The sequence below is a fragment of the Geotrypetes seraphini genome, chromosome 3, assembly GCF_902459505.1.
Source record: "Geotrypetes seraphini chromosome 3, aGeoSer1.1, whole genome shotgun sequence".
NCBI classification, from domain to species: Eukaryota; Metazoa; Chordata; class Amphibia; order Gymnophiona; family Dermophiidae; genus Geotrypetes; species Geotrypetes seraphini.
The window spans coordinates 309,186-335,186 of record NC_047086.1 but is presented as its reverse complement, the minus strand read 5'-3'; the positions used below and the strand labels follow the sequence as shown (position 1 = coordinate 335,186).

General features: G+C 44.9%; 1 protein-coding gene across 5 annotated transcripts in view; it reads left to right on the top strand.

The window, feature by feature from the left end:
* GTF3C2 (general transcription factor IIIC subunit 2) overlaps positions 1 to 26,001 on the top strand; it is a 357,778-nt gene that overhangs the window by 115,376 nt on the left and 216,401 nt on the right. For all 5 annotated transcript variants that reach the window (XM_033936535.1, XM_033936537.1, XM_033936536.1 and 2 more), the window contains 3 exons: positions 6,446 to 6,523; positions 7,032 to 7,130; positions 24,629 to 24,856. In XM_033936535.1, coding sequence (XP_033792426.1) covers positions 6,446 to 6,523; positions 7,032 to 7,130; positions 24,629 to 24,856 — 405 coding nt within the window. The remainder of the gene's footprint in view (positions 1 to 6,445; positions 6,524 to 7,031; positions 7,131 to 24,628; positions 24,857 to 26,001) is intronic.

The window sequence follows — 26,001 nt, the reverse complement described above, 5'->3', positions numbered from 1 at the left end:
TTCTTTGTTTCACCCAGCCCTCTTTCTTTTTTTTTTTTTTTTTGGCTCCCTGTCCCCCCTTTCTTTCTTTCTCCTTGCCCTCCCCTACGCCACCACCATTGGGAAAATGCTGCCACCGCCACTGGGGAATAGGCTGCCACTGCCGCTATCGGGAACAGGCCGGCGCCGAGTTCGCCCTGCTTCTCTTCCCCACGGGGCCAACCAACTCTCGCCACTTGACGTCAATTCTAACATCGGAGAGGACGTTCTGAGCCAGCCATGCAGCGATTGGCTGGCCCAGAACGTCCTCTCCGACATCAGAATTGACGCGGGTGGCGAGAGTTGGTCGGCCACACAGGGAAAAGCAGGGAGAACTTGGCACCGGCCTGTTCCCAGTGGCGGCGGTGGCACTCAAGTGGCTAAAGAGACGCAGTTTGCCAGCCTAGGGAAAACACTGGAGGGTGGCCAGCTGTGCACCCCCTTGGGGCATAAAACCGGGGCAGACCGCCCCCACTCCCACCTTGGTATGCCACTGTCTGTACCTCACTCCCTCCCTATGACCAAAAATTCTCCTTTCTTCTATTCCCCGTGTTTACAACCATCTCTTTCCCTCCCTTCCTCTCTCCCAAGTCCTTGCCTTCTGTGTCCAAAAACACATTCCCTCCCCCACCTCAGCATCTCTTTCCCTCCCTTCCTCTCTCACAAGTCCATGCCTTCTGTGTCCAAAAACACATTCCCTCCCCCACCTCAGCATTTATTTCCCTCCCTTCCTCTCTCCCAAGTCCATGCCTTGTGTCCAAAAACCCATTCCCTCCCCCACCTCAGCATCTCTTTCCCTCCCTTCCTCTCTCCCAAGTTCATGCCTTGTGTCCAAAAACCCATTCCCTCCCCCACCTCAGCATCTATTTCCCTCCCTTCCTCTATCCCAAGTCCATGCCTTCTGTGTGCAAAAACCCATTCCCTCCCCCACCTCAGCATCTCTTTCCCTCCCTTCCTTTCTCCCAAGTTCATGCCTTGTGTCCAAAACGCACTCCCTCCCCCTTTTGTGTTCCCCGTTTGTCTCCCAGCCCATCTTAGCAACTTTCTCAGCAAAATGTAGCTCGAGCCGCATAAGCTTGTCTTCTATTTCCTGCCTGTCCCGCCGCGCACACATAGCCGATCGGAAATCTTCCCTGACTTCAGCGCTGATGTCGGAGGGCGGGCTTTGCTTAAGCCCTCCCTCCGACGTCAACGCTGACGTCGGGGAAGATTTCCGATCGGCTGTGTGAGCGGCGGGGCAGTCGGAGTAGAAGACGAGCCTCGCGGCTCGAGTTATATTTAACCCCGCGGGACCCCATCGTCCCCGTTCAGCTCTCTCTCCTGTGCACCCCCTGGTAGTACTGCCCTGATGGCGGCCCTGCGCGTGCCAGCTGCAAGGCCTTCGCGTGCCACAGTTGGCACGCGTGCCATAGGTTCGCCATCGCTGTTCTAGGTGGAGATTAAGGTCTCCCAGCATCACCAAGTTAGAGAAGAGTGTGGTGCAATGAGAGATCATTTCGAGGAGCTTGTCCTCCACCATGCTTCAACTACCAGGTGGCCTGTATAGTAGCAGCAGGCCTTCATCTTTACCTCCCTCATGATTATTCAGAGTGCAGATCATATACTCTAGGTCTGAGTCTGCCCATTTGTCGAGGATGTTTATGATGAGGAATGATTTGCATATTAGTAGGAGGCCTCCACCTTTCGTGTGTGTTCTTGGAGAGTGTATTATCTTGTATCCTGGAGGGCATAGCTCTATCAAGGTTGTGGAGTTTTCATCCAGTCTCCACAGTTCTGTAATGTTTCAAGTTTTATTATTTTTAATATACCGACATCGACAAGTACCAGTATCTAGCCGGTTTACAATGCTAAAAATAAAAGGTTAAAATAATAATTATAGGAGAGGGAAGAGTGAACATTAAAAGACAATTTACAAATGCATATTATGCCTACTTGGTTAGAAACATAGAAACATAGAAAAAAGCAGCAGAAAAGGGCTATAGCCCACCAGGTCTGCCCATTCCAAGTATCCCCTCCCCTGAATTTACTCCCTTAAAGATCCCACGTGAGTATCCCATTTACTCTTAAAATCTGTCACGCTGCTGGCCTTTATCACCTGGAGTGGGAGTCTGTTCCAACGATCCACTACTCTTTCGGTGAAGAAATACTTCCTGGAGTCGCCATGAAACTTCCCTCCCCTGATTTTCAGCGGATGCCCTCTGGTGGTCGAGGGTCCCATGAGCCAGAAGATATCATCTTCTGACTCGATGTGTCCCGTGATGTTTCAATCATATCTCCCCGTTCTCTTCTTTCCTCAAGTGAGTACAGGAAAGAAGAGAACGGGGAGATATGGTTGTCAGCTATAAGATCATTTTTAATTAGGGTCTTGTTGCATACAGAACGTACATTGACCACTCTCATTGGCTCACCATTCAACACAGAATAACATACAAACTTGCCATGATAACTTTCAAAACACCCAAAACCAATGAACCGGCGTTTTATCAATAAATTAATTATACCACATGATCCACCCAGAGTACTAAGATCTACAAATCAACATCTATTTTTCGTACCCTCATTAAAAATTATTAGCACTCGTCGTTCAACATCATTTTCAGTGACCGCCCCCACAATTTGGAACTCTTTGCCTCTACACATAAGATCAGAAATTAACTTAGAGAAATTCAAAGGTGCACTAAAATGTTTTCTGTTTAAAGGTGCTTTTGAACATTAATATCTCTTACTAAATATGCTGTTGGATATTTATCCCTCTCTTTTCTCTTCTCTCCTCTTCTGCTTCCTTCTTCCAAAGAGGTACAGCAGCACAATATATGTTTCCCTATTACCTTTGTTTTTTCCATCAATGTTTTAAGAAAGGTTTGGACAAATTCCTGGAGTAAAAGTCCATAATCTGTTAAGACATGAGGGAAACCTGGATCGGTAGCATGGAATGTTGCTACTCTTTGGGTTTTGGCCAGGTACTAGTGACCATGGATTGGCCACCGTGAGAACGGGCTACTGGGCTTGATAGACCATTGGTCTGACCCAGTAAGGCTATTTTTATGGTCTTATGTTCTTAATGTTATTACATTACATTACTTAGGGATTTCTATTCCGCCATTACCTTGCGGTTCAAGGCTTACAAAAGATTTATAAACAGGGTTACAATGGGAGAACAATAGATTTGCTAGAGTGGTAAAGAGTAGATCTTTTGATATTTCTTTGGTAGTTAAGAACAAGGAGGCTTAACAGAAGATTTGCAAACTGGGGTTTCAGTGGGAGCATAATTGTCCTTGTTATGAAGGTAAAGGGTAGATACTTTGTCAATTTTAGCGTTGTTGAGAGTATGTGAGGTTAGGGCTGTTTCAGGAATTTCTTGAAAAGTATAGTTTTTAGTTCTTTTCTGAACGTCTTGTAGTCTGGGGTGGACATCAGAAGGTTGGAGATCTGATTGTCCAGTCTTGCTACTTGAGTGGCCAGGAGGCCGTCATGTAATTTTGATCGTTTTACTTCTTTGATCAAGGGGGGGGTGGTAATGAATAGGGAATGCGTTTTTCTGTGTCTGGTTGTGGATGCTGGGATGAGGCGGTTGTTCAGGTAGGACGGGCTATCTCCGTTAAGGGTTTTAAATAACATGCAGTAGAATTTGAATTGTATTCTTTCTTGGATTGGTAGCCAATGTGAGTTGATGTAGGCTTCTGTGATATGGTCATGTTTTCTCAGTGAGTAGATGAGTCTTAAAGCTGTATTTTGGATTGTTTGTAGTTGTTTGGTCATAGAGGCTGGGCATGGGAGGAAGAGGATGTTGCAATAGTCCAGCAGACCTAGGATTAGGGATTGTACTATAAGCTGGAATTGTGTTCTTTCAAAGAATTTCCGGATTTGTCACAGATTTCTCATAATAGCGAAGGATTTCTGTATTGTATTGTTTATTTGCGGTTGCATGGTACAGCATCTGTCTAAAGTTATTCCTAGTAGTTTTATGGTGGTTTAGATGGGGTATTTGATTGAGTTGAGTTCTAGGTTGGCTGTGGTTTGGATTTTGTCATTTTCGAAGAGAATGAATTTGGTTTTGTCTGGGTTGAGTTTAATTTTGTGATCTTTCATCCAGGTCGTAATCGTTTCTAGTGTTCGATGTAGTATTTTTGTCATGATGGACTTTGGTTGATCATAAGGTATGAGAATGGTAATGTTATCTTTTCTTGACTGTATTATGGTTCCTCCCTCTTCCCTTCTGTTAACTGTCTTGTTTGTTTTAGGTCTTTGTAGTTAGATTGTATATGTCTTTGTTCAAAATTTTTGTGTCTCCCTTTTTATCATTGTATTTTTGCCTAGAATTTATGATAGGCGAGTAATCAAATTTTAAATAAACTATGTAACTATGAAACTATTGATACATAGTCTTCTTCAGGAGGCACAGCTGCAAGAAACTCAGCCTGCTTCAGAGTTCTGGCCGTTCTCCTGTTATGGTGGCTAGGTGAGAAGATCACCTTTTTCCTGTTGCCTACTATCACTTCAGGCATCTTCCTATTTGCCAATAGTGTTGATACTGACTGGGGGTCTTGTCCAGTGGTTTGCCGGTTGACTTCATTAGGGTTTGTCATGGTGCAGACATTAACTGAGTGGTCTGGGGTAGGGAGGAGATTGTGTGCTTGGCGTGAAGCCCTTTCTTTAGTGGGGTGCAAGTTTAGGAGTATTTTGAACAAGAACCAGTTCATCTTGTTTTGACCCTTATACTAAGTCCTGCCTGTTTAGATGGCCTTGTGCATTTATTTTTTTTTTTTTGCCTTAAGGTCAGGAATATTAATATTAATTTAATCGTACCTGCTTTCCCTGATTCTGAGGTCATGGTCCTCCTCGGACCACATAAAGAGCCACACAAAGGACCCTTTAGCATGGCCCTTAGGTAGGAAGGCCTGCCTAGTCGGTGGCCCTTTTATTGGGCCAAAGAGGAACTGGTACATCCGGTGGGCGGGTGTGTGCTGGGCGACGGCGCTGCAGTGATGATTGGTGGAGGAAGGAGGGAAAGATGGTGGTTACCTTCCTCCTTCCCCTTCCTGGAGCTAGGTCTGGCCATCTTTCTCATGCTGGTGGCTGCCCTTTTATTGAGCCAAAGAGGAGATGGTGCTTATGCTGGGTGATGGGGATTCAATGATGATCGGTAGGGGAAGGAGGGAAAGATGGTGGTCACCTTCCTCCTTCCCCTTCTCAGCAGCCTGTAGATTCAAAGGAAAAACATAATTTGAAGTGTCTGTATAGAAATGCAAAAACTTAAACTGTCTTTTCCCTCTGTTAAAGGAATCATTTTTCTGGTAAATTATGAAAATCCTATTCTTTCAAATTAACAGAAATATGGAATGATATTCCCCTAAGGTTAAGAAAATTAGGTTCACTTCAACTTTTTTGCAAAAACTTAAAAACATGGTTATTCTGTAAATTGTAAACTTATGTCTTTTTCTTTATTTCTCATTGATGTAAACCGAGTCGAACTTTAATATATGAAGATGACCCGATCTATAACTAAGTTTTAGTTTAGTTTCCATTAATCGACTCTTTCCATAGTAACATAGTAGATGACGGCAGATAAAGACCCGAATGGTCCATCTAGTCTGCCCAACCTGATTCAATCTAAAAATTTGTTCGGGTTTTTTTTTCTTCTTCTTATCCTTGGCTATTTCTGGGCAAGAATCTAAAGCTCTGCCCGGTATAGTTATTAGGTTCCAACTACTGAAGTCTCTGTCAAAGCTCACTCCAGTCCATCTACACCCTCCCAGCCATTGAAGCCCTCCCCAGCCCATCCTCCACCAAACGGCCATATACAGACGTAGACCGTGCAAGTCCTCTGTGTTCATCCCACACTTTTTTGAACTCTGTCACCGTTTTCCTCTCCACCACCTCTCTTGAGAGCGCATTAGGTCTTTCCCCTCACCTCTAGTGTTGCTTTTATATGTTTCTTTACTATACAAATTGTAGTTCTTCCTTTTCCTTATGTTCCAGTTTGTAATTGATGTCTCTGTCGTTTGTCATGTTTGATATGATTAATCAAATTTTAATAAACTTGAACTTGAAACTTGCCTTTGGACTTTTTCCTCACTGACTTTGTTGGCTTCTTCAGCATGAGGGGGTGGGGGTTTGGGGGGGGATCTTCTCTTGTTTATCATTGATAATGAGTGAAAGAAGATGTGTGTATATATATATATATATATATATATAACTAATACAACTTAGCTGTGAAAACCTCCTCTTTATGAGTGGTGAAAAAATAAAAGCTTTGGGTACCCACTGTAGGTTATACATTATATTTTATATAAATTAACTTGTACAGTGTTTGTTTTGCTTTGAACTTAAACAGAGTTGGTAATGGTTGTCCACTGAACATCAGTGTGAGGTGTGTAGAATTAAAACTAATGTTTACTGTTTTGTGATATAATTTTATATATTACAGTAGAGAACAGCATCATTCCCCTTGGCAGTTTTCGGAGTGGATTCCCTCTAGTAGGAAATGGAATTTCCTGTCAGAGAGGTGAGTGCTTGCATGCAGTTTATAGCTAATTTCATAGCTTTCTTTTAGGTATCAGTTGCATGCACTGATAATACATGGTAACATGCTGGAAATGGGGGTAGAGGGATTCTGCAGACAATTTTAAGCAAACTAGACAGACAGGAGCCACAAAAACCTGGCTTAGAAATACTAAATAAGCATTCAATCAAATTGTAATAAAACTTGAGGCTTGTGTTTTATATATGAGAGTTCATGGATTGATTCACTCACAGACTTTTATATAATGTCTGTATATAATGCAATGCTCTTAATTGTGTGTGGGTTTCATAAAATTTAAGTTCAGGATGGAAAGGAGGAAGAATGAAATCTGTATATTTGTAATAGGCATTCAGAGAGAGGGGTGAAAGCTGTGGCACTAGGATGTCCACTTCTATCCATCTTTCATCACTTGAAACACCAAGTGCTACAATTGGTGACTACATTTTTGGGATCTTAGTTTTTGAAACAATTCATAATTATTCTTTTACAGTGAATATTATAAATACTTACCGCAGGAAACAAAGTCTCCATTATTTACTATTCGACGAGAAGGGATCACAGAAGATGAAGCTTACTACAGAATAAAGAGGTATCATTTGTACAAATGAGCATTTCTTATCTATCAGACTTTTTGGGAGGGAATATGAGTAAGCAGGGCATCTCTCTATAGAAAACAAGGACACTTGGAGCCAAAACAGTCATAGGTCAAGCACAGCTGGGACAGGTAATATGGTTGATGTTGATATGCTTTAAGAGTTAGGATTCGAGCTTTTGCCTAAATATAAATTCTATACTCTTTGAGAACCAAAAGTGGGTGCAGCCAGGAGGAATTAGGTTAGAAGCTTAATGTGGGCCACAAAATTCAATTCTTTCTTAGCAACAGCAGCAGATGAATCCAGAGACCAATGGGATAGACACATCTACCAGCAGGCGGAGATAGAGAAACTGATTAACAGGTGGTCCTATTGGCTGGCACTCCTCCTGTATCTCCAGTATGCTCTATCTCCCAGCAGGTGATAGTCGCTATTCGAATAGCTCCTGGATTTTGGCTGTGACTGGAACTTTATTTTCTCTTGTTGAGGTTTCTTTTCAGTGAGCTGGCAATGCTATTTCTCCTGTTGAGATTTTATCTTCAGTGAGACAGGGGTGTCCGGCTGAATGGTGCCGGCTTTAGGGGTTACACCTGGGTCCCCCCAGGTCCCTGCCTCACCCTCCCTCCATTGCTGACTATGTTTCTAGGAGTGTTGATGCCAGCGGCCACGTGCGCTTGGGTCTCCGGCGATGGCGGGAGTGCTGCAGCGTTCTGGTAGTTTATTTACAGCTGACTTTGGTCAGGGTATGCCGCGGATTCTCTCCTTTCCGGTTCAGACAAGTTGTACGTGTTTCACCAGCTTTGGGACATGCTTGGGCAGATTTATATGTCTATGTCTGTGTTCCTGCTGTATTCCCTTGAAGGAAGCTGCTAGTTTAATCGGACTCTGGGGTTAGCACTCAAGGGCATTACCAGACAGACTCTGACCTGTGCTAGGTACCCGGTCTCGGTTTGTCTCCGGACTGAGCCGACATACGGCAACTCACGGCACAGTGAGATCAGCAGTAAGATAGTGCCCTGTATTTCACACGGGTATCTCATTGTCTCTCTTGGGGTCCCTGCTGATTGAGCCTTTGTCTGCTGGTAACTGTCCTTCTTATTTGGGCCTCTGTGCTGCGCTGCATGTGTCTATTAGTGGCATAGGATATATATGCCTAAAGTAGTACTAACAGTTTCCAAGTTCGGGCTGTCTCTATGGGCATAATGACACTTCGCATCTTCCTGCGGCCAGGACTCTCTTTCTCTATTTCTGAGAGGGCCTGGACTTCAGACTTATCACACTGGTTTCTCCTGTTGCCATCTTCTTATGGCACATGCTAGACGGACCCCCCAACCAGACAGGAAGGGCTGTGCAGCTCCTTCTAACCAGGAGCCAGTTACCTATTCTATCAAACCCGCGGAGGAGCACACGCTATGTGGCAGTTAGCTTCATCCCTGAAGCTCTCATTAGCGATGTGAGCTTTGTCTGATACCTGTTAGGATGCTGTTTTCCACGGGGCGGTAGATGCAGCATTTTGATTGCGTCTAGTACGTATTCACTTTAAAGGACATACGTATTTCGCTCACGTTGCATGGAGTTAGTACTGTTTTCATGGTTCCAGTATACTCTTATTTACATTGCGAAACTTGATTTTTCTTAGGAGAATTTCTTTCTTCTTACAGATCCTACAGTTCTCATCCTGCCGTTCCCTGACCTTCTGCACTTCATTCTGAGGGGATCTTGACTTCTTCCAATGACTCTTCAGGCTTTCTCATGAGGGAGAAGACGCTATAATGTCAGGTCAGGGGGCTGTGAACATTTTTCAAGATGCTTGCAACTTTGCATCCTCCTCAGGTTTCCGGTTCTTTCTTGGAGTCTCTATGTTTTATGTTACTGGTCCTCAGGGCAGTTGTTGTAGTTTTTCAGGAACTAAGGGACGTTGTTCCACTTACTGCATGATGCCCAAGACAGGGGCATTGGGCAGGCTGGATCCCAATTTGTATAGTATGCTGAATTAGTTTCTCAGGGTTACACATTTCTGCAGAAAAACTGGGAGAATATTTATATTTTCACTATGGACTCCGAATCTGCACTAGGTTTGCTTGCCTCTCTTGGAGCAGCGCTTTCGGTTTTGGCACATGCCATTTCGCCTACTCAAGGCTTCATGAACATTTTAGAAAATGTGAGCAGTAGTACCGGTTTGGCGCTACCAGGCGATTCACCTAATTTCTTCTTGACTGACTGCAGTCGGGCAATTTGACTGACACGAAAAGGGTGGTTTCTTTTCCTCAGTTCTTTGGATGTGAATCTTCGAATTTGCGCAGCGTTCTTTTCTCCTGTACTATTTATAGGTATATTGGGGAGATGTTTTTATTCATATAGGAGAGAAATGTGTTTCTTCCCAGAGACTAGGGTGATGGGTCACAGTCTCAGGTTTGCATTCTTCTTCGGTCACCATGACCAAGAGTATGGGATTCTGTACAGGTTCTAGGATCCATATTACTGACTCCATTGGGAACTTCGCTTGCTTTCCCATTATAACGCTACAGCAGTCGCTTTTGTTACGGTGGTTCCCAGTATCTCAGGGATCCAATTATTTGGTAGACTCCTCAAGCATCGCTCCTTATGATTTGGTGGCTCGGCGAGATTTCTCTTTTCAAAGGCATGCCTCGGTCTTTGCTGGACTAGCTCATGGCCACCAAACATCCCGGGCTGTCGGGTTGGGGGGCTCGGTGCCTTCCATCCTCAGCTCCAGGAGTCTGGTCTTAAAGAGGCTTCTACTCTTGAGCATGGTCAGGCTACCTTTCTGGAGCTTCAGACTATTCTTCCGGAATGCCGCTGAGGGTCCTTTCAGTCAGTATTATGATGGGGGTATTTCTCTACAGCTTGGGCAGTAGGTGATGTACTCAGTTGCCAGGTACAGTTGTTGTTCTACTTCAATGGGTGAACCCTCATCTTCCTCTTCTGTTGACAGATCATTTTATGGGTCAGGAAAAGAGTTTGAATAGACTTTCTCTCTGCGAAATCTGTGCATGGCCCATTTATTGTACACTGTGTACGCTCTAGAAAGTGTAAAGGTTAGTACTAGTAAAATCTTCTACATCCTGGATATTGAGAATTTTGGCTCAGGCGTTCCAGCTCTTTTTATGGAAGTGAGATCTCCTGGAACTAGACCTCATGGCCTCATCTCAAAATTCTAAGCTTCCTAGCTTCTTCGGCGAGCACAGGGAGTGGGAGTCAGAGGGGGTAGCAGCGTGGCTTCTTTCTCGCCTCTGGTTTCTCTTTTTTCAGTGTTTTCCCCTGGCTGATGATGGCTTGGATTTGCCATCTCAAGCTCGCTTTCAGGGCACAGTATTTGTAGAATCTCTGGATTGGCTGTGCCATCCTTGCTATGCGGATCTGATGAGTCTTTCGACAGCCGGACTGTTGAGATTCCTGGTATCTCTGGATTTGCTCACCTAGGGTCCGATCAACATGGATATTCGTACTACTTTGGTATTGCGACCTAGCTTTTGAAAAGTCATGGATGACGTGTAAGGGTTATGCGAACAGGTTGTTTCTTCTCTTATCCAGGCGATACAGATGTCTTCACCTGTGGCTTCTGCTTCCTTTTGGAGGTTTTTCCTTTCTTGGGTACTTCTCAACATTTGCACCCTTCCAGAGTTCTTTTTTGGCACAAGTGTATTGCCAAGGGCTTAGCGTTCAATTCCCTTCTGCTTCAAGTGTCATTCTTAGCTTGTTACAAGGGCTAGGTATATTGCTCTTCGATTACTTCTCAGCTTCATATAGTTCAGTTCCTAAATGTACACCTCTTAGAAAGCCCTGTCTGGAGTACAGTCTTAAGGTACTTCTTCGCAGTTTACCGAAGGCCTCATTTCATCCTTGTCTTTTGAGACTCTAAAGGGCTGTGCCGTTGAACACGGGGTTTCTTATGGCCATGGCTTCAGCTCGGCGGTTTTCTGAGTTGCAGACTTTGTTTGGTGGTGATTCCTATTTCTGATTTACAAAATCTGGGGTGTCAGTTCGGACGATACCACAATTTCTTTCTAAGGAGGTGTCATCCTTTCTTTTATGACACTCACTTTTCCTTCCTTCTTCCTGGGAGGAGAAATGGGGAGACGTGCTTTTATTCACTGCATTTTTTGAAAGTGTGTAGCGTTCTCTGCGAGCTAGGTTTCTAACGACTTTTAGTTGTTTAGATCACCTTTTTGTATTCTTCACGGGACGCCTCAAATGTATGGCGGCGTCCAAAGCCTCCATCGCTCGATGGGTCCAGGAGGACATTCTTTATGCTTGCTTGATGGCAGGGAAGCGGTTGGCGAAAGCACTTCATGACCATTCCACCAGAACGATGGCTACTTCTTACACTCGGTCCAGAGGTTTTTTCCTTGGAGGAGTTTTGTGTCGTGGCTACTTGGTCTTCTCTCAGCATTACTGGTTGGATGTTGGGGCGCATGCGGTAGATGCATTTAGTACTTCGGTTGTTGCGAAGGCGGCATTTGCTTCCCACCCAGATTGAGGATTGCTTTGCTACATCCCATTCGTCTCTGGATTCATCTGCTGCTGTTGCTAAGGAAGGCCTTATCCATAGCAGACCAGTTCAATAAATGGGACTGTTGTGTCCGCCCACCAGCAAATGGAGGCAGAAAAAGAAAGTGGTTCTTTGTGATTTATCCCTTCAGGGCATTTGCACTGCCCTAGAATGCTCTATATTCTTTGTGTCCAGAACATGGTATACGCAGCTCCCATTTACCATATATACTCGAATATAAACTAAGGGTAACCTTCCCCCCCCCAAAAAAAAAAGGAGGAAAAAAGGTTGACTTGAATATAAACCCAGGGGGGGTTAATATTCAACTGCAGTGCCTTGCCTTGCCCTGTTCTCCCTTCCTCTCTGCTCTGCCAGGCTCTGCATCCAGCTCCCTCACTCCCCTGCCAGTCTCTGCACCCAGCCCCCCTTCCTGCCCTGCCAGGTTCTGTACCCTGTCCCCCCCTCCCTCCGTGAATTCATGGCAGCCAATCAGCTAGTAGCTCTGCACGGGCAGGAGCAAAGGAATGTCGCTCCTGCTGTAGTTCACCACTGGACCACCAGGGATTCTAAAGGTATGCAGGGAAGGTGAGAGGGAGGTAAATATTCTTAGAATTGACTGGACAGGGGTGGGAAGGATCCTTGTTGTCTAGGCCCACCACTGGACCACCAGGGATTTAAAAGGTACACCGGGGAGAGGGAAGGAAGTAAAAGTTAGTAGAGTTGACTGGGACAGGAAACATAAGGGATCCCTCCTGTCCCGGCCCACCGCTGGACCACCAGGTCTCACAGCAGGCATAGCAGAGGCCTGCAACAGGTTTGGGAAGGGGGCGGGTCAGGGTTAGGGTCCCGAATATAAACAGAGACACCCATTTTGGGGTCATTTTTTTGGCCCAAAAATCTCAGTTTATATTCGAGTATATATAGTAGTCCTCAGTCAGCTCCTAATTCAGTAGTGTGCCTAGTGTGTCAGTTGAGCAGAAATTCCTGCCAAAAGGAAGAGGCTCCTTTTCACTGTTCTGAGCATTTGTGGAGCTGGGTTGACCCTCAGTGGTGCCAAATCCTTCTTTCACTTGATCTTTATTCAGAGTATATGAATGAAACAGAGAAAATGGAAGGCAGATAAGGACCACATGGCATATCCAGTCTGCCCATCCATGCCATCTTATTTTCCTTTCACTTCCTTAACGATCCTATTTAGTTGTTCCAAGCTTTTTTGAATTCAGATAGTTTTCATCTCCATTACCTCCACTGGGAGGTCGTTCCACAAATTTGCCCCTTTTGTGATGAAATATTTCCTCAGGTTACCTCTGAGTCTATCCCCTCTCACCTTCATCCTATGCCTCCTCTTTCCAGAGTTTCCTTATGCCATGTAGGTTTTTAAACATTTCTGTCATGTCTCCCCTCACCTGCTTTTTTTCCAAAATACCACACCCCATTTCTCTTTTTTTTTTAAATATTTAAATTTTTATTGAGTATAAAACAGTGAAACAGAATAAAACACTGCAAAATATAATACTGAGATAACAAATATGGGTACAACACTACCCATGCACATAACCTTTGCCAAGATCAAATGACCTTAAAAGCTCAATGAACTCCCACACCAGCCGATAGAGAAACCCAGCCATCCGTGCCCCGTGTTAATCAGGGACTGGACTCAGACGACTCCGTCCCTCCACCAGCAACCACAAGAACTCCTACCCCTCCATTAACTCTATTGCTCCCCCAGACAATGACCAAACCCTCCCAATCCCCCCTCCCCTTCAAATACAGAATGCTTAATTCAATAATCCAATCCCCCCTATCCCCTTCTCAAGAAAGATCCAATTTCCGGGAAAGAACAGCCCAGGTATGCAAGGAAGACATATAATAGCCTCTGTGCTTGGCCACATACAATTCCATTTTCCCCATCACAGATAACTTCACCCTCCAATCATTCACAGTAGGCACCAGTGTCTGTTTCCAATGAGCTGCAATAAGACATTTGACAGCTGCCAACCCCAACCGCATTAGTTTAGTCTGCCATTTGGTCACACATATGTTAGTCAACCCCAGTGAACAACTTTGTGGAGTATGAGGTATAGCAATTCCCATCATCTGAGACAATGTTTGCAGCACTTGTGTCCAAAGGGGGACCAAGCTCGCACACTCCCACCAGATATGGAGAAATGATCCTATTGCCCCATGGCAGCGCCAACATTATAAGAACATAAGAACATAAGTAGTGCCTCTGCTGGGTCAGACCACAGGTCCATCACGCCCAGCAGTCCGCTCCTGCGGCGGCCCAACAGGTCATGACCTGTCTGAATCACCCCTTGGTTTCTCCTCGAAGTCCTGTCTTCCCATCCAATTCTTGACCCTTTGTCCCCGCACCCCTTTCAGTACACTACGATCCCTTTGTCCCTCAGGAATCCGTCCAATCCCTGTACTGTATTCTGCCTGATCACTTCCTCCGGGAGCGCATTCCATGTGTCCACGACCCTTTGGGTGAAGAAAAACATTGATCAGAAGACTGGGTTTTAGACCGTTATTCAGTACTGAGAAGTAATTGCGGCTGCTTTAGACAATCTGCACCTACCGTTTAGTAAGGGCCTTAATGCCCTGGTTATGCAATTCGATATGAGTTCTGCCTTTGATCTAGTAGACCACGGGAAACTGCTGTAATGCCTAGACGCCATTGGTATCAGGGATGAGGTGCTGAATTGGTTCCATGGCTTCCTTATGTCCCGCACTTATCAAGTACGTTTTAATTATGAACTTTCAGATACCTGGAGCAATCCATCTGGTGTGCCACAAGGGTCTCCGCTATCTCCATTGCTCTTCAACGTCTACATGTCCTCACTAGGCACGCAGCTAACCCAGTTAGGGATAAAACTATTTAGTTATGCAGATGATTTTACGATCATCATCCCATTCGTTAATTCTATCTCTGAAACTATTCCTAAAGCTTCAGAAGCCATAAACGTGATGGAGCACTGGATGACAACCTTTAGGCTCAAACTTAATTCAGAAAAGACAACTTTCTTCGTTGCTTCGCCACATCCGCTTGACACCAAATCACCACTATGTATCAATAATCTTAATTACCCTATCCAACCTACCATAAAGATACTAGGTGTAACTTTGGATCAGTGCCTAACCATGAGAGACCAGGTGGACTCCTTGATCAGAAAGGGATTTTTCACTCTCTGGAAACTCAGATCCATTAAAGCTTATTTCGATACAGCGGCATTCAGAACCCTAGTCCAATCCCTCGTACTGAGTCTACTTGACTACTGTAACATCGCCTATTTAGCAATTTCCCAAAAGAACATGCAGCGTTTACAATTGATGCAAAATGCAGCGGTCAAACTGATCTTTGGGCTGAGGAAGTTTGACCACGTGACACCCTACTACCGGCAGCTGCATTGGCTGCCAATGGAGGCGCGCGTAAAGTTTAAATTTGCCTGCTTCTGCTTCAAAGCATTACACGGACTTGCCCCTAAATATATAACTGACCTTTTCATCTTCTCAGCCAACAGACACAAGAGAAGCTCACATTCCAACTTCGTTTCCCCCCCCAGTGAGAGGTTGTAAACTGAAAAAACACCATGAACATCTTCTCTCGCACCAAGCAGCATCATGGGGTAAAGACGTAGAACAATTGCTTTCGCCCACTACTTATGAGGAATTTAGGAAACGTCTGAAAACACACCTGTTCCTAAAGTATCTAGACAACTGATCCTCTCTTCTCTCTCCTCCCTCTATAGCGATTAACTTGTTCTATTGATCACTCTCTCCTCAAATATGGATTTCCTGTCCTATTAACCCTCTTTCTTCCTCAAAGTCAATCAATTTGTACCTTTGCTTAATCTTTGTAAACCGCATAGAACTTCACGGTATTGCGGTATATAAGCTGTTATTATTATTATTATTATTATCTTATGAAGTTTCTCAGGAGTGTAATACCAACGACTCAAGACCTTATAGGCATTTTCTTGAATCAGAGCACAAAGAATACCCGGCCCACCTCCCCACAAATAATATCCCATTCTTTACTGGTGAATGTACAATGTAAGTCCCTTTCCCAGTGATTGCGAAAAACACACTGAGGCACCACATGACCCTTTAAATATCGATATATAACCGAAATGGGCCTAGGTACTCTCTGCAATGTCCCCCAGAGCTTTTCTAAGTGTTCACCCGCTATAGGAGATTCCCTATCCCATCCCCTAGTACTCATGAAATGTCGTATTTGAAGGTAGGCAAGATAATCCCCAACCCGTACCCCATAAGAACGTTGCAACCCCTCAAAGGAAACCAATCTCCCCCCGGCATTAAATCACGATATTTGGTTAAACCCAAAGAACCCCATCATTCAAAAACTGGATTAGTTTTACCTACTAAAAATTGAGGTTCGTCCCTGAAGCCCACCAACGCAGAAACAGTCATCCCCTGATTACACTCGTGACGCAATCTGCCCCAGATCTTAAGCAGATGCAATATATAAGGATTGGTTGTGTCACGGGCCCACTGCCTCTCTGTAGATGAGGACCACAAGCGAGCCTTCAACCGCCATTGAGGAACAAAAGATTGCTCCAACATCACTCCCCACTTATGGGACCTCACCTCCCAGTCCAAGAGCATCTTCAACTGAGCTCCTTGATAGTACCAATAAAGATTAGGAACCCCTCTACCTCCCCGATCTCCATCTGCCCACATCACAGTCTGAGAAATGCATGATGCTTTATTTTACCATATAAACCTCCGAAATTCCGCTTGCCACAATTTAAACCTCCGAGGAGGAATCGGAATGGATAAAGTTTGAAACAAAAATAATAAATGCGGGAGCACGTTCATTTTAGGAACTGCAATGCGCCCTCCCCATGATAGCCATAGGCCATGCCATTGTCGAAGATCAGCTCTAATTTTCTGAGTAATTGGCCCATAGTTAGCTTCAAATAAATCAGTTAGATCACCGGGAAGATAGATACCTAAATATTTAATATTCTTACTCGCCCATTTAAACGGAAACTGTGTTTGAAGGGCACGGACCATGCTCCCATCAAGAGAAAGATTTAACATTTCAGTCTTATCCAAATTTATTTTAAAGCCTGAGACTCTCCCATACCTTTCAAAAACGTCTAACACCAACGGCACTGACTGGACAGGATCCACAATGTACAACAAGATGTCATCCGCAAATAAAGCTATACGATGTTCTATACCATCCACCACAATCCCCCTCAGCTGGAGATGATTCCGAATCAATATCGCCAGTGGCTCAATCGAAAGCACAAACAGCAAAGGGGAGAGCGGGCACCCTTGACGAAATCTCCGTGCAGTAGGGTAGAAATCCGTATAGTTCTGATTAATCTTAAGACAATCCCTAGGTTCCAGATATAACGCCTGAACCCACTCCCCAAACGGTCCCCCCCAGCCCAGTCCCCCATCACCGCCCATAAAAACTCCCAGAACACCTGATCAAACGTTTTCTCGGCGTCTACTGCCATCAAGACTGCCTTTTCATGCCCCTGCTGCACATCAAATGTAAAATTCACCTAATGTTATCACAAACCTGTCGCCTTTGAATAAATCCCGATTGATCCTAATGGATCAGATCAGGAAGGAGACCTCCCCAACCACAGGGCCAGAATCTTAGCTAGGAATTTGGCATCTACATTCAAAAGGGAAATAGGCCGATATGATCCACAATGTAACGGGTCTCTGCCCGGTTTCAACAAAAGCGTGATACCAGCCTCTCCCATAGTTCCAGGTAAATACTCAGCATTCTGCATTCCATTCATCACCTGAACCAACAAAGGCCCCACTTGCTCATCGACTGTTTTGTAAAATTTGTTAGTATATCCATCCAAACCCGGTGATTTCCCTGTCTTAGCCATCCGAATAACCCCCAAAACCTCCCCTAACGTGACCGGCGCATGCAAAAGGAGCTGGTCCTCAAGTGAAAGACTAGGTAAACCCACTCCATCCAAATACCGGTTCACTGCATCCCCGTTAGCCTCCCCTTCAGCACTATACAACTGGCGATAGTATTTCAAAAAAGAAGTGCCAATAGCCCCATCAGTAACCTGTAAGGTATCCCTCTCATCCCTAATTGAAGTGATGGTCCCTTTGGCTTGTTTTATTTTGATTTAATGCGCCAGCTGAGCACTAGATTTGTTGCTGTGCTCATATAGATAAGATTGAAATCGTTCTCTCATATAAGTATATTCTTCCATTTGAAGTTGATACAACTCCCCCCGTAACAATTGTAATTGGATCAGAATCCGGGGATCTAGAGTCCGTTTATGAGCCAGTTCTAAAGCAAGCAACCGTTCTCATAAGGTCAGCATGGTCCGTGCCCTCTGTCATTTAAGACGAGCTCCCCATTTAATAAAAATCCCTCTTGATGACCGATTTGATGTGGTGGCGATATCCGAAACCTGGCTCACATACTCCCACGGGTGGGACATGGTCATACCGGGTTACAACTTGCTTCGCCGGGACAGAGAGGGTAGGAAGGGAGGGGGTGTAGCATTATATACTAAAGATGACATTAAGGTCACGAGAATCTCAGATGTCCAGTATACTGGGGAATCCCTTTGGGTTAATTTGGCCAGAGGGAAGGACAAATGCTTGTATCTTGGCATAATTTACAGTCCCCCAAGACAACAGGATGACCTGGATATGGAAATAATCGAAGATATAGGAAATATCACTTTGCGTGGGGACACAGTATTGCTAGGTGACTTCAACATGCCTGATGTGGATTGGGTTACACTTACCTCTGCTTCCGGCAGCAGCAGGAGGCTATTAAACTCTATGAAAGGAGCAAGCCTCAGGCAACTGGTGTTGGAACCGACAAGGGATCAGGCAATACTGGACCTGATACTTACTAATGGAGAAAGTGTCACAGAGGTCTCGGTGGGCGACACATTGGCCTCCAGTGACCACAACATGGTATGGTTCAATATCAGGAAAGGTTTCACTAAATCTACTACACTAACCAAAGTCCTCAAATTCAAGGACACAAATTTCAAAGAAATGGGAGACTTCGTTCACCAGGCGCTACAAAGCCAAGAAGAAACCGATAACGTGGAAGACATGTGGTCGACTTTGAAAGCAACCATACAAGAAGCAACAAACCGCTATGTAAAATCAGTAAGTAAACGGCGAAGGAACAATAAGCCACAGTGGTTTACTGCGGAGATCTCAGACCTGATCAAGGAGAAGAAAAAAGCATTCATCTCTTACAAACAATCAGGGAAGCAGGACTCTAGAGCAGACTACCTGGCCAAATCAAAAGCCGTCAAAACAGCAGTCAGGGAGGCTAAATTCCTCATGGAGGAGTCTCTAGCAAAGAACATCCAGAAGGGAGATAAATCCTACTTCAGGTATATCAGTGATAGAAGAAAAAACTCAGGCGGGATTGTACGTCTTAGGAAACCAGACGGAGACTATGTGGAAAAGGATTCGGAAAAAGCCCAACTATTAAATGAATACTTCTGCTCAGTCTTCACCCGAGAAGCGCCAGGGCTCGGCCCTCAGCTACAGACAAGGGTTGGCTCAGTTGACCCGTTTAGTAACTTTGAGTTTACGCCCAGCAGTGTCTACGGTGAGCTGTCAAGGCTCAAGGTTAGCAAGGCAATGGGGCCGGACAACCTGCACCCCAGGGTGCTTAGGGAGCTGAGTGATGTTTTGGCGGAGCCACTGTCCGCGCTCTTCAACCTCTCCCTTAGTACAGGCAGCGTCCCGTTGGACTGGAGGACGGCTAACGTCATTCCACTCCACAAGAAAGGCTCAAAGATGGAGACAGCAAACTACAGACCAGTGAGTCTAACATCGATAGTGAGCAAACTAATGGAAACTCTAATCAAACACCAATTAGATAAGATCCTGGATGAGGAGAATCTACGGGATCCCCGACAACATGGATTTACTAAGGGGAGATCCTGCCAATCCAACCTGATCAGCTTCTTTGACTGGGTAACGGGGAAGCTGGATATTGGGGAGTCCCTGGACATCGTGTACCTGGACTTTAGCAAAGCATTCGATAGCGTACCACACCGCAGGTTACTGAGCAAGATGAGTTCTATAGGATTAGGTGACACATTGACGAAATGGGTTGGGAGCTGGCTTGGAGGTAGGCTCCAAAGGGTGGTGGTGAACGGCACCCCCTCCGAAATGACGGAGGTGATTAGTGGAGTACCACAGGGCTCAGTCTTGGGCCCAATCCTATTCAACATCTTTATAAGAGACTTGGCAGAAGGGCTTCGAGGTAAAATAACATTATTCGACGATGACGCCAAACTGAGTAATGTAGTGGGAAAATGCACAACAGACGAAGATTCAGTGCCAGACAACATGATGCACGACCTACTCCTACTGGAGCGATGGTCTAGGACATGGCAACTCAACTTCAATGCCAAAAAATGCAAAGTTATGCACCTGGGCAGCCAGAATCCATGCAAGTCTTATACCCTTAATGGCGAGATCCTAGCAAAAACGGTAGCAGAACGAGACTTGGGGGTAATCGTCAGTGAGGACATGAAGTCTGCCAATCAAGTGGAGCAGGCTTCGTCCAAGGCAAGACAAATCATGGGCTGCATACGAAGGGGTTTCGTCAGTCGTAAGGCGGAAGTCATTATGCCATTGTATAGATCCATGGTGAGGCCCCACCTGGAATACTGTGTGCAATTCTGGAGGCCGCATTATCGCAAGGATGTGCTGAGACTGGAGTCGGTGCAAAGAATGGCCACCCGGATGGTCTCGGGACTCAAGGATCTACCATACGAAAAACGGCTTGACAAATTACAGCTATACTCGCTCGAGGAGCGCAGAGAGAGGGGAGACATGATCGAGACGTTCAAGTATCTTACGGGCCGCATCGAGGCGGAGGAAGATATCTTCTTTTTCAAGGGTCCCACGACAACAAGAGGGCATCCGTTGAAAATCAGGGGCGGGAAACTACGAGGTGACACCAGGAAATTCTTTTTCACTGAAAGAGTGGTTGATCGCTGGAATAGTCTTCCACTACAGGTGATTGAGGCCAGCAGCGTGCCTGATTTTAAGGCCAAATGGGATCGGCACATGGGATCTATTCACAGGGCAAAGGTAGGGGAGGGACATTAAGGTGGGCAGACTAGATGGGCCGTGGGCCCTTATCTGCCGTCTATTTCTATGTTTCTATGATTTCAATGCGTCCAATAAGATCCCATCAGACACATCCCCGGTATCATTAAATTCCAGATAAGTAGCTGTATTATGAATAATCTCAGCCTTCACCTCAGGCTTTGTTAGTAAAGACTCATTCAATCACCAATAGCTGGTCCCTCCACTCAAATTTGCTCCCACCCAATCCACTGAAACCAGTGCATAGTCAGAGATTTGTATACTTCCAATGTCAGCCTCCCTAATCTCCCCTCAGTGATTTCTATGTATCCAAACCCCATCAATCCGTGTATAGATTTGTTGGGCATGGGAGAAATGTGTATAATTCCTCTGTGTTCCATGTAAAAGTCTCCAACAATCCAAGAGCCCCAAAGCCTGCATAAAGCCCGTAAAAGCTCTGGTATGTGCCCTAGTGGAACCCCTGTCCCCCTTAGAGTGATCCAGTCTCCCATCCGGGATCACATTAAAATCCCCCCCCCAACAAGACAACTCCTTGTGTGAACAACAATAGCTCATCTTTTAACGCTCTGTAAAACTCTGCATGCGCAGAGTTGGGCCCATATATGTTCACCATGGTCACCCGTTGACCCTGAATGGTCCCCTTCAACGCCAAGTACCTCCCATGAGTGTCTCGATATACCTGTTCAATAACCAGCCCCAGACCTTTTTTCACCAAAATCGCAATCCCACCCTTTTTAGTAGTGGTGGCCCTGTCCTGATGTGCCCAAACTTGTTCAAAGGCGGGATCACGCAACAAGGCCTCATCGCGAGATTGTAAATGTGTCTCCTGCAAAAAACATATATCCCAGCGCAGTCTCTTCAATTCCCGGAAAACCATGCTTCTCTTTCCTGGACTATTCAACCCTTTACATTCCATGACCCAAGCCAAATCTTTTGTAGCTCCAGCCCAGACCCCAAATGCCTCCCCAAAGAATTCCCCTTAAACCCAATGCTCCCTCCATTCCCCCGCCCCCCCCAAACATGCTGATCCCGATCCACCCGGATCAGCCAGTGAGAAAAGTTGAAGTCTCTCCCCAAAGGCAAATGTCTCCCCATACTCCTGCTCCACTCCAATGACACCCACCAAGCACTCGTACCACACTCAAACAAGCACACTACAAATTCACACATCCCTCAGCCCTCCTCCAAACACTTCACCCCAACATGCCCAACCATAATTCCCAGCCATTACAAGATATAAACACACCACCCACAAGCTTAAAAAAGATAGTCCACCATTACTAAAGTCCAAAAATCCTGCTGGAAACATCACCATCCGCTCCTCCGACCACTGGGGAAACCTGAGTCCCATCACCACAGGTAGCTCTCAGGATTCTCGTGATGCCACTTTCCTTGTAGACCACGCGACAGTCCGCCAGGCCCCCGAGGGACGATCATCTTTCGTTAAAGTTTCCCCCTGAGGAACCTCTGGCAGATTTCCACAGCTCATGTCTTTCAATGCCATCCAGGTATCTCCCACTGTGTCCACTCTGTGAGATTTACCATTCACCGTCATCCAAATACCAAATGGGAACAACCACCGACACCGATGGCCCTCCCCCCGCAGAGTCTGAGTCACCTCCCGGAAAGCCCGACATTTCTGCAAAGTGGCTAGGGCCAGATCTTGAAAAACTCCCACCTCAATCCCATTCCATTGGAACCGGGGGTACTTCCGAGCTGCTTGTAAGATTTTTTCCTTAAGCAGATAGTCCCCAAAACAAGCAATAATATCCTTTGGTGTGCCTGGTCGTCCAGATCCCAAACTACGATGGGCCCTCAGTAAAACTATGGATGCCGAGTCTACCTGGTCCGTAGGTCCCAGCTGCTGACTACAAAAATCTTGAATCACTTGCTTGCAATCTTTATAGCAGTCAGTCCCAGGAATCCCCTTAAACCTCAAATTGCTCCTGCGGGACCTGTTCTCTAGATCCTCAACCTGAGCCTGAAAGTCCGCCAACTCCTTGATCTGTTGCTCCACTGCTGTTTTAATCTCTGCCATCTCCGCTGCCACTTGCGAGACACGTTGTTCCGAGGCCTCCACCTGGCCCCCTAAGTCTCCAATTTCCACCTGCAGTTCAGCCATCGCGGTTTTAAGATCATCGCGAACCCCCTTCATCTCTGCCTTTAAATCTTGGAACCAGACTTCCAGCGTTTGTTTTAGGGCAGCCGCATCATCCGCTGGCAGAGCCGAAGCAGGTACCTGCGGTGCCCGTTCTGGTGTCTGCGCTATCGTAGTGTGCACAATTGGAGATGCCAGCGATTTGGCAGGTCGTTTCCCGCTCACTGTTTCACTGAACGAAGCTTCTCCAGCCTCCGACGACTCGCCATACACCCCAACCGACTGCACACTGCCAAGTACGAGCGATTCCACTCGCAGGAAGCTTGTCTTTGCACTTTTTCAACAAGGCCAAATCGGAGCTCAAGTTTTACCCTGCCATTCGGGCGAGTGACGTCACTTCCTCTCACACCCCATTTCTCACCTCCAGCTCCTTCAAACAATTGCTACAGGGGCCTGAGGAGTCTGAGCAAGTCAGGGCCTTCCAGATAGCCACTTATGGCATATTCAGATTGATGTGTGCATTTCACAGGTCACACTTGTCCATGTGCCTCATTAAGGTTATGGGCCAGGGTCTTGATTTCTATGAGGTGACTCTGTCAGGCATTGCATTGTTTCTTATTGCATGTTTTACTGTAATTTTTGTGGATGTATTTTGGACTCTACCATGACTGGAGTTGGTGGAATATAATATTGAAAGAGTTTATGCTTTTGACTTTGTCAGTTATGCTTCTGAATTGGTCTATTGAAAAGTTAGTAGAGCTTAGTGATATTTGAGTATAAATTTAGGCCATCAACTCTTAAATTCAGAAGCATAAAATGTAGTTGGCAAAGGGGCAGGGGAAGAAATCTTAGGAGCTTAGCGTGACTAATAGGCCTTCTAAGCTTCTAAATTAGATGAGTTTTATCTGTAAACTTGGTAGGTTAACTAAGTTTAACTGAGAATAGGACACAACCTTTTATTGAAAGTCAGGCCCAAATTGTTTAAATGAACCAAAAAATAATTTTTTTATGCTTGATGTTACAAGCTTTTATACTTCCTCTGGGGTTATGAATTTCTTGCTGAACTTTATATAGTCTTGCAAAATGATTTCAAGTGACCAGAAACAGCCCCTGGCCAATCAAATTGCTTATTCAGAGCTAACCACTAATTTTCACTAATTTAACTGGTTAGAGCTGCTGAAAATAATCAGCGCCAAACTCAAATCCAACTCTTTTGGGAGTATTCAGGGGACAGAGTCAGTACTTGGCTGTTTAAGTGCTGATATTCAAGAACTTAACTGGCCAAGTTAATAATAATAATAATAATTTTATTTCTTATATACCACTATACCCTAAGTTAACTGCATAAAAGTCAGTCCTATATTTATATGTTGCTCCATAGCCAATTAAGTACTAAATATCGCACTTAACAATTCGTTAGCCTGCTCCACAAATTCAGAAATTGAATGCTGAAGCTTGGACATGGCCCAGCATTAAAACTGCCAAGCAGAGCAAAATGCTGATTGCTCCTGGCTGAATATCAAGCCCTGGGAGTTTTCCAGGCTACAGTGATGGAAGTGCTAGGGTAAGCAGGATTTGAAAAAGAGGGACACAGGGTGTAAAACTGTTGTAGGGTGGAGAAGAAAGATAAAGAACAAGTTGAGATTCACTGTACAGAGAAGAATTTCAGCAAATTAATAGGGTTTGACCGAATTTTAAAATTAATACAAATGTGAACTGAAGGCCACTGAAAATATTAAAGAAGAGCTGCTCTGCTGCTGTGCATGTTTCAGGTTTAATTCCCTTCAGCCACATGAAGAGCGATGGGACAGCACCTTCTTTGTAGGGGGTCCTGTGTGGTCCATGGAATGGTGTCCCACTCCTGAGGGATCTGCTGCCTGTCAGTATGTGGCCTTGTACTGTAACAGGAGAATGGATGAAACGCACAAGATAGAAAGAACCCACATCAGCCCTGGGTTGCTGCAGCTCTGGAATCTGGGGCACCTTCAGCAGGAGTCATGGTAAGTTTGTACAGGGTTACTGGTTAAATCTTGCAGTTTGAAACTTAGCCCTTAGTATGTTTTACCAATGCATTTGAATGGAACAAACTAGAACAAATCTAATACTAACTCTGTAAATCTGAATACTGACCCACATTTCAAACATAATCCCACTTAACGCACTTAAAAAAATCATAGCTCTTGTGCAATGTGTCTAGTTACGTAGAGAATGACGTGGGGAAAATTTGTTCCCGTCCCCATGAGCTCAGTCCCCATCCCATCCCTGCGAGTTTGGTCTCCATCCCCACCCCTGCAAACCGTCTGATCCCATCCACACAAGCCTCGAATAGTTATGATTTTATATTGAACTTATTTGATAAATCACAAATAATACAGAGCAAGGATCAACAAAACCCCTGTCTCCCCTCACAAATATCCCCTCCACTGTTGCTTGATACCAGTAAAATATGTAAGTACTAGGAATTAGTGCTTTTCTATTGCAGGGTCCAATTTATGGAATGCCCTTTCTGGCATTTTGAGATTCTGTGGGAATTGATTAAAATTTAGAAAATGATTGAATACCCATTTTTTTGCCCAAGCTTTTATCTTTGTATGAAGAGATTAGATTTATTTCGGCTGATGTATTTTGATAGCTCGATGTCTTGTAAAGCCTTAATGAGAATGTTCTTTTCATTCACCTTCTACAGTTTTTATGGTTTTTGTTTCTTAATTGCAATTGCTATTATGTATTTTTATTGTGTATGTTTATTGTGAACCGCTTTGGTTATACTATGCAAACACAAATCAACAAAATAATAAAAGCATCATTCGTCACTATGAGAAACCTAAGACAAGTTCGAAAATTCTTCGACAGAAAACAATTCCAACTCGTGGTTCAATCACTAATCCTAGGCCTAATAGACTACTGCAACATACTATAGCTCCCCTGCCCAGCAACAATGATGAAACAACTTCAAACAATACAAAACACAGCCCTAAGACTTATCTATTTGTTGAAAAAATACAACCACATCACAGAGGCATACCACGACTCTCACTGGCTCCTAATACAAGCCAGAGTACACTTCAAATTCCATTGCCTACTATTCAAAGCTATAAACGGAAACAGCCCTACCTACTGGAACAATCGACTAACTCATTCTATC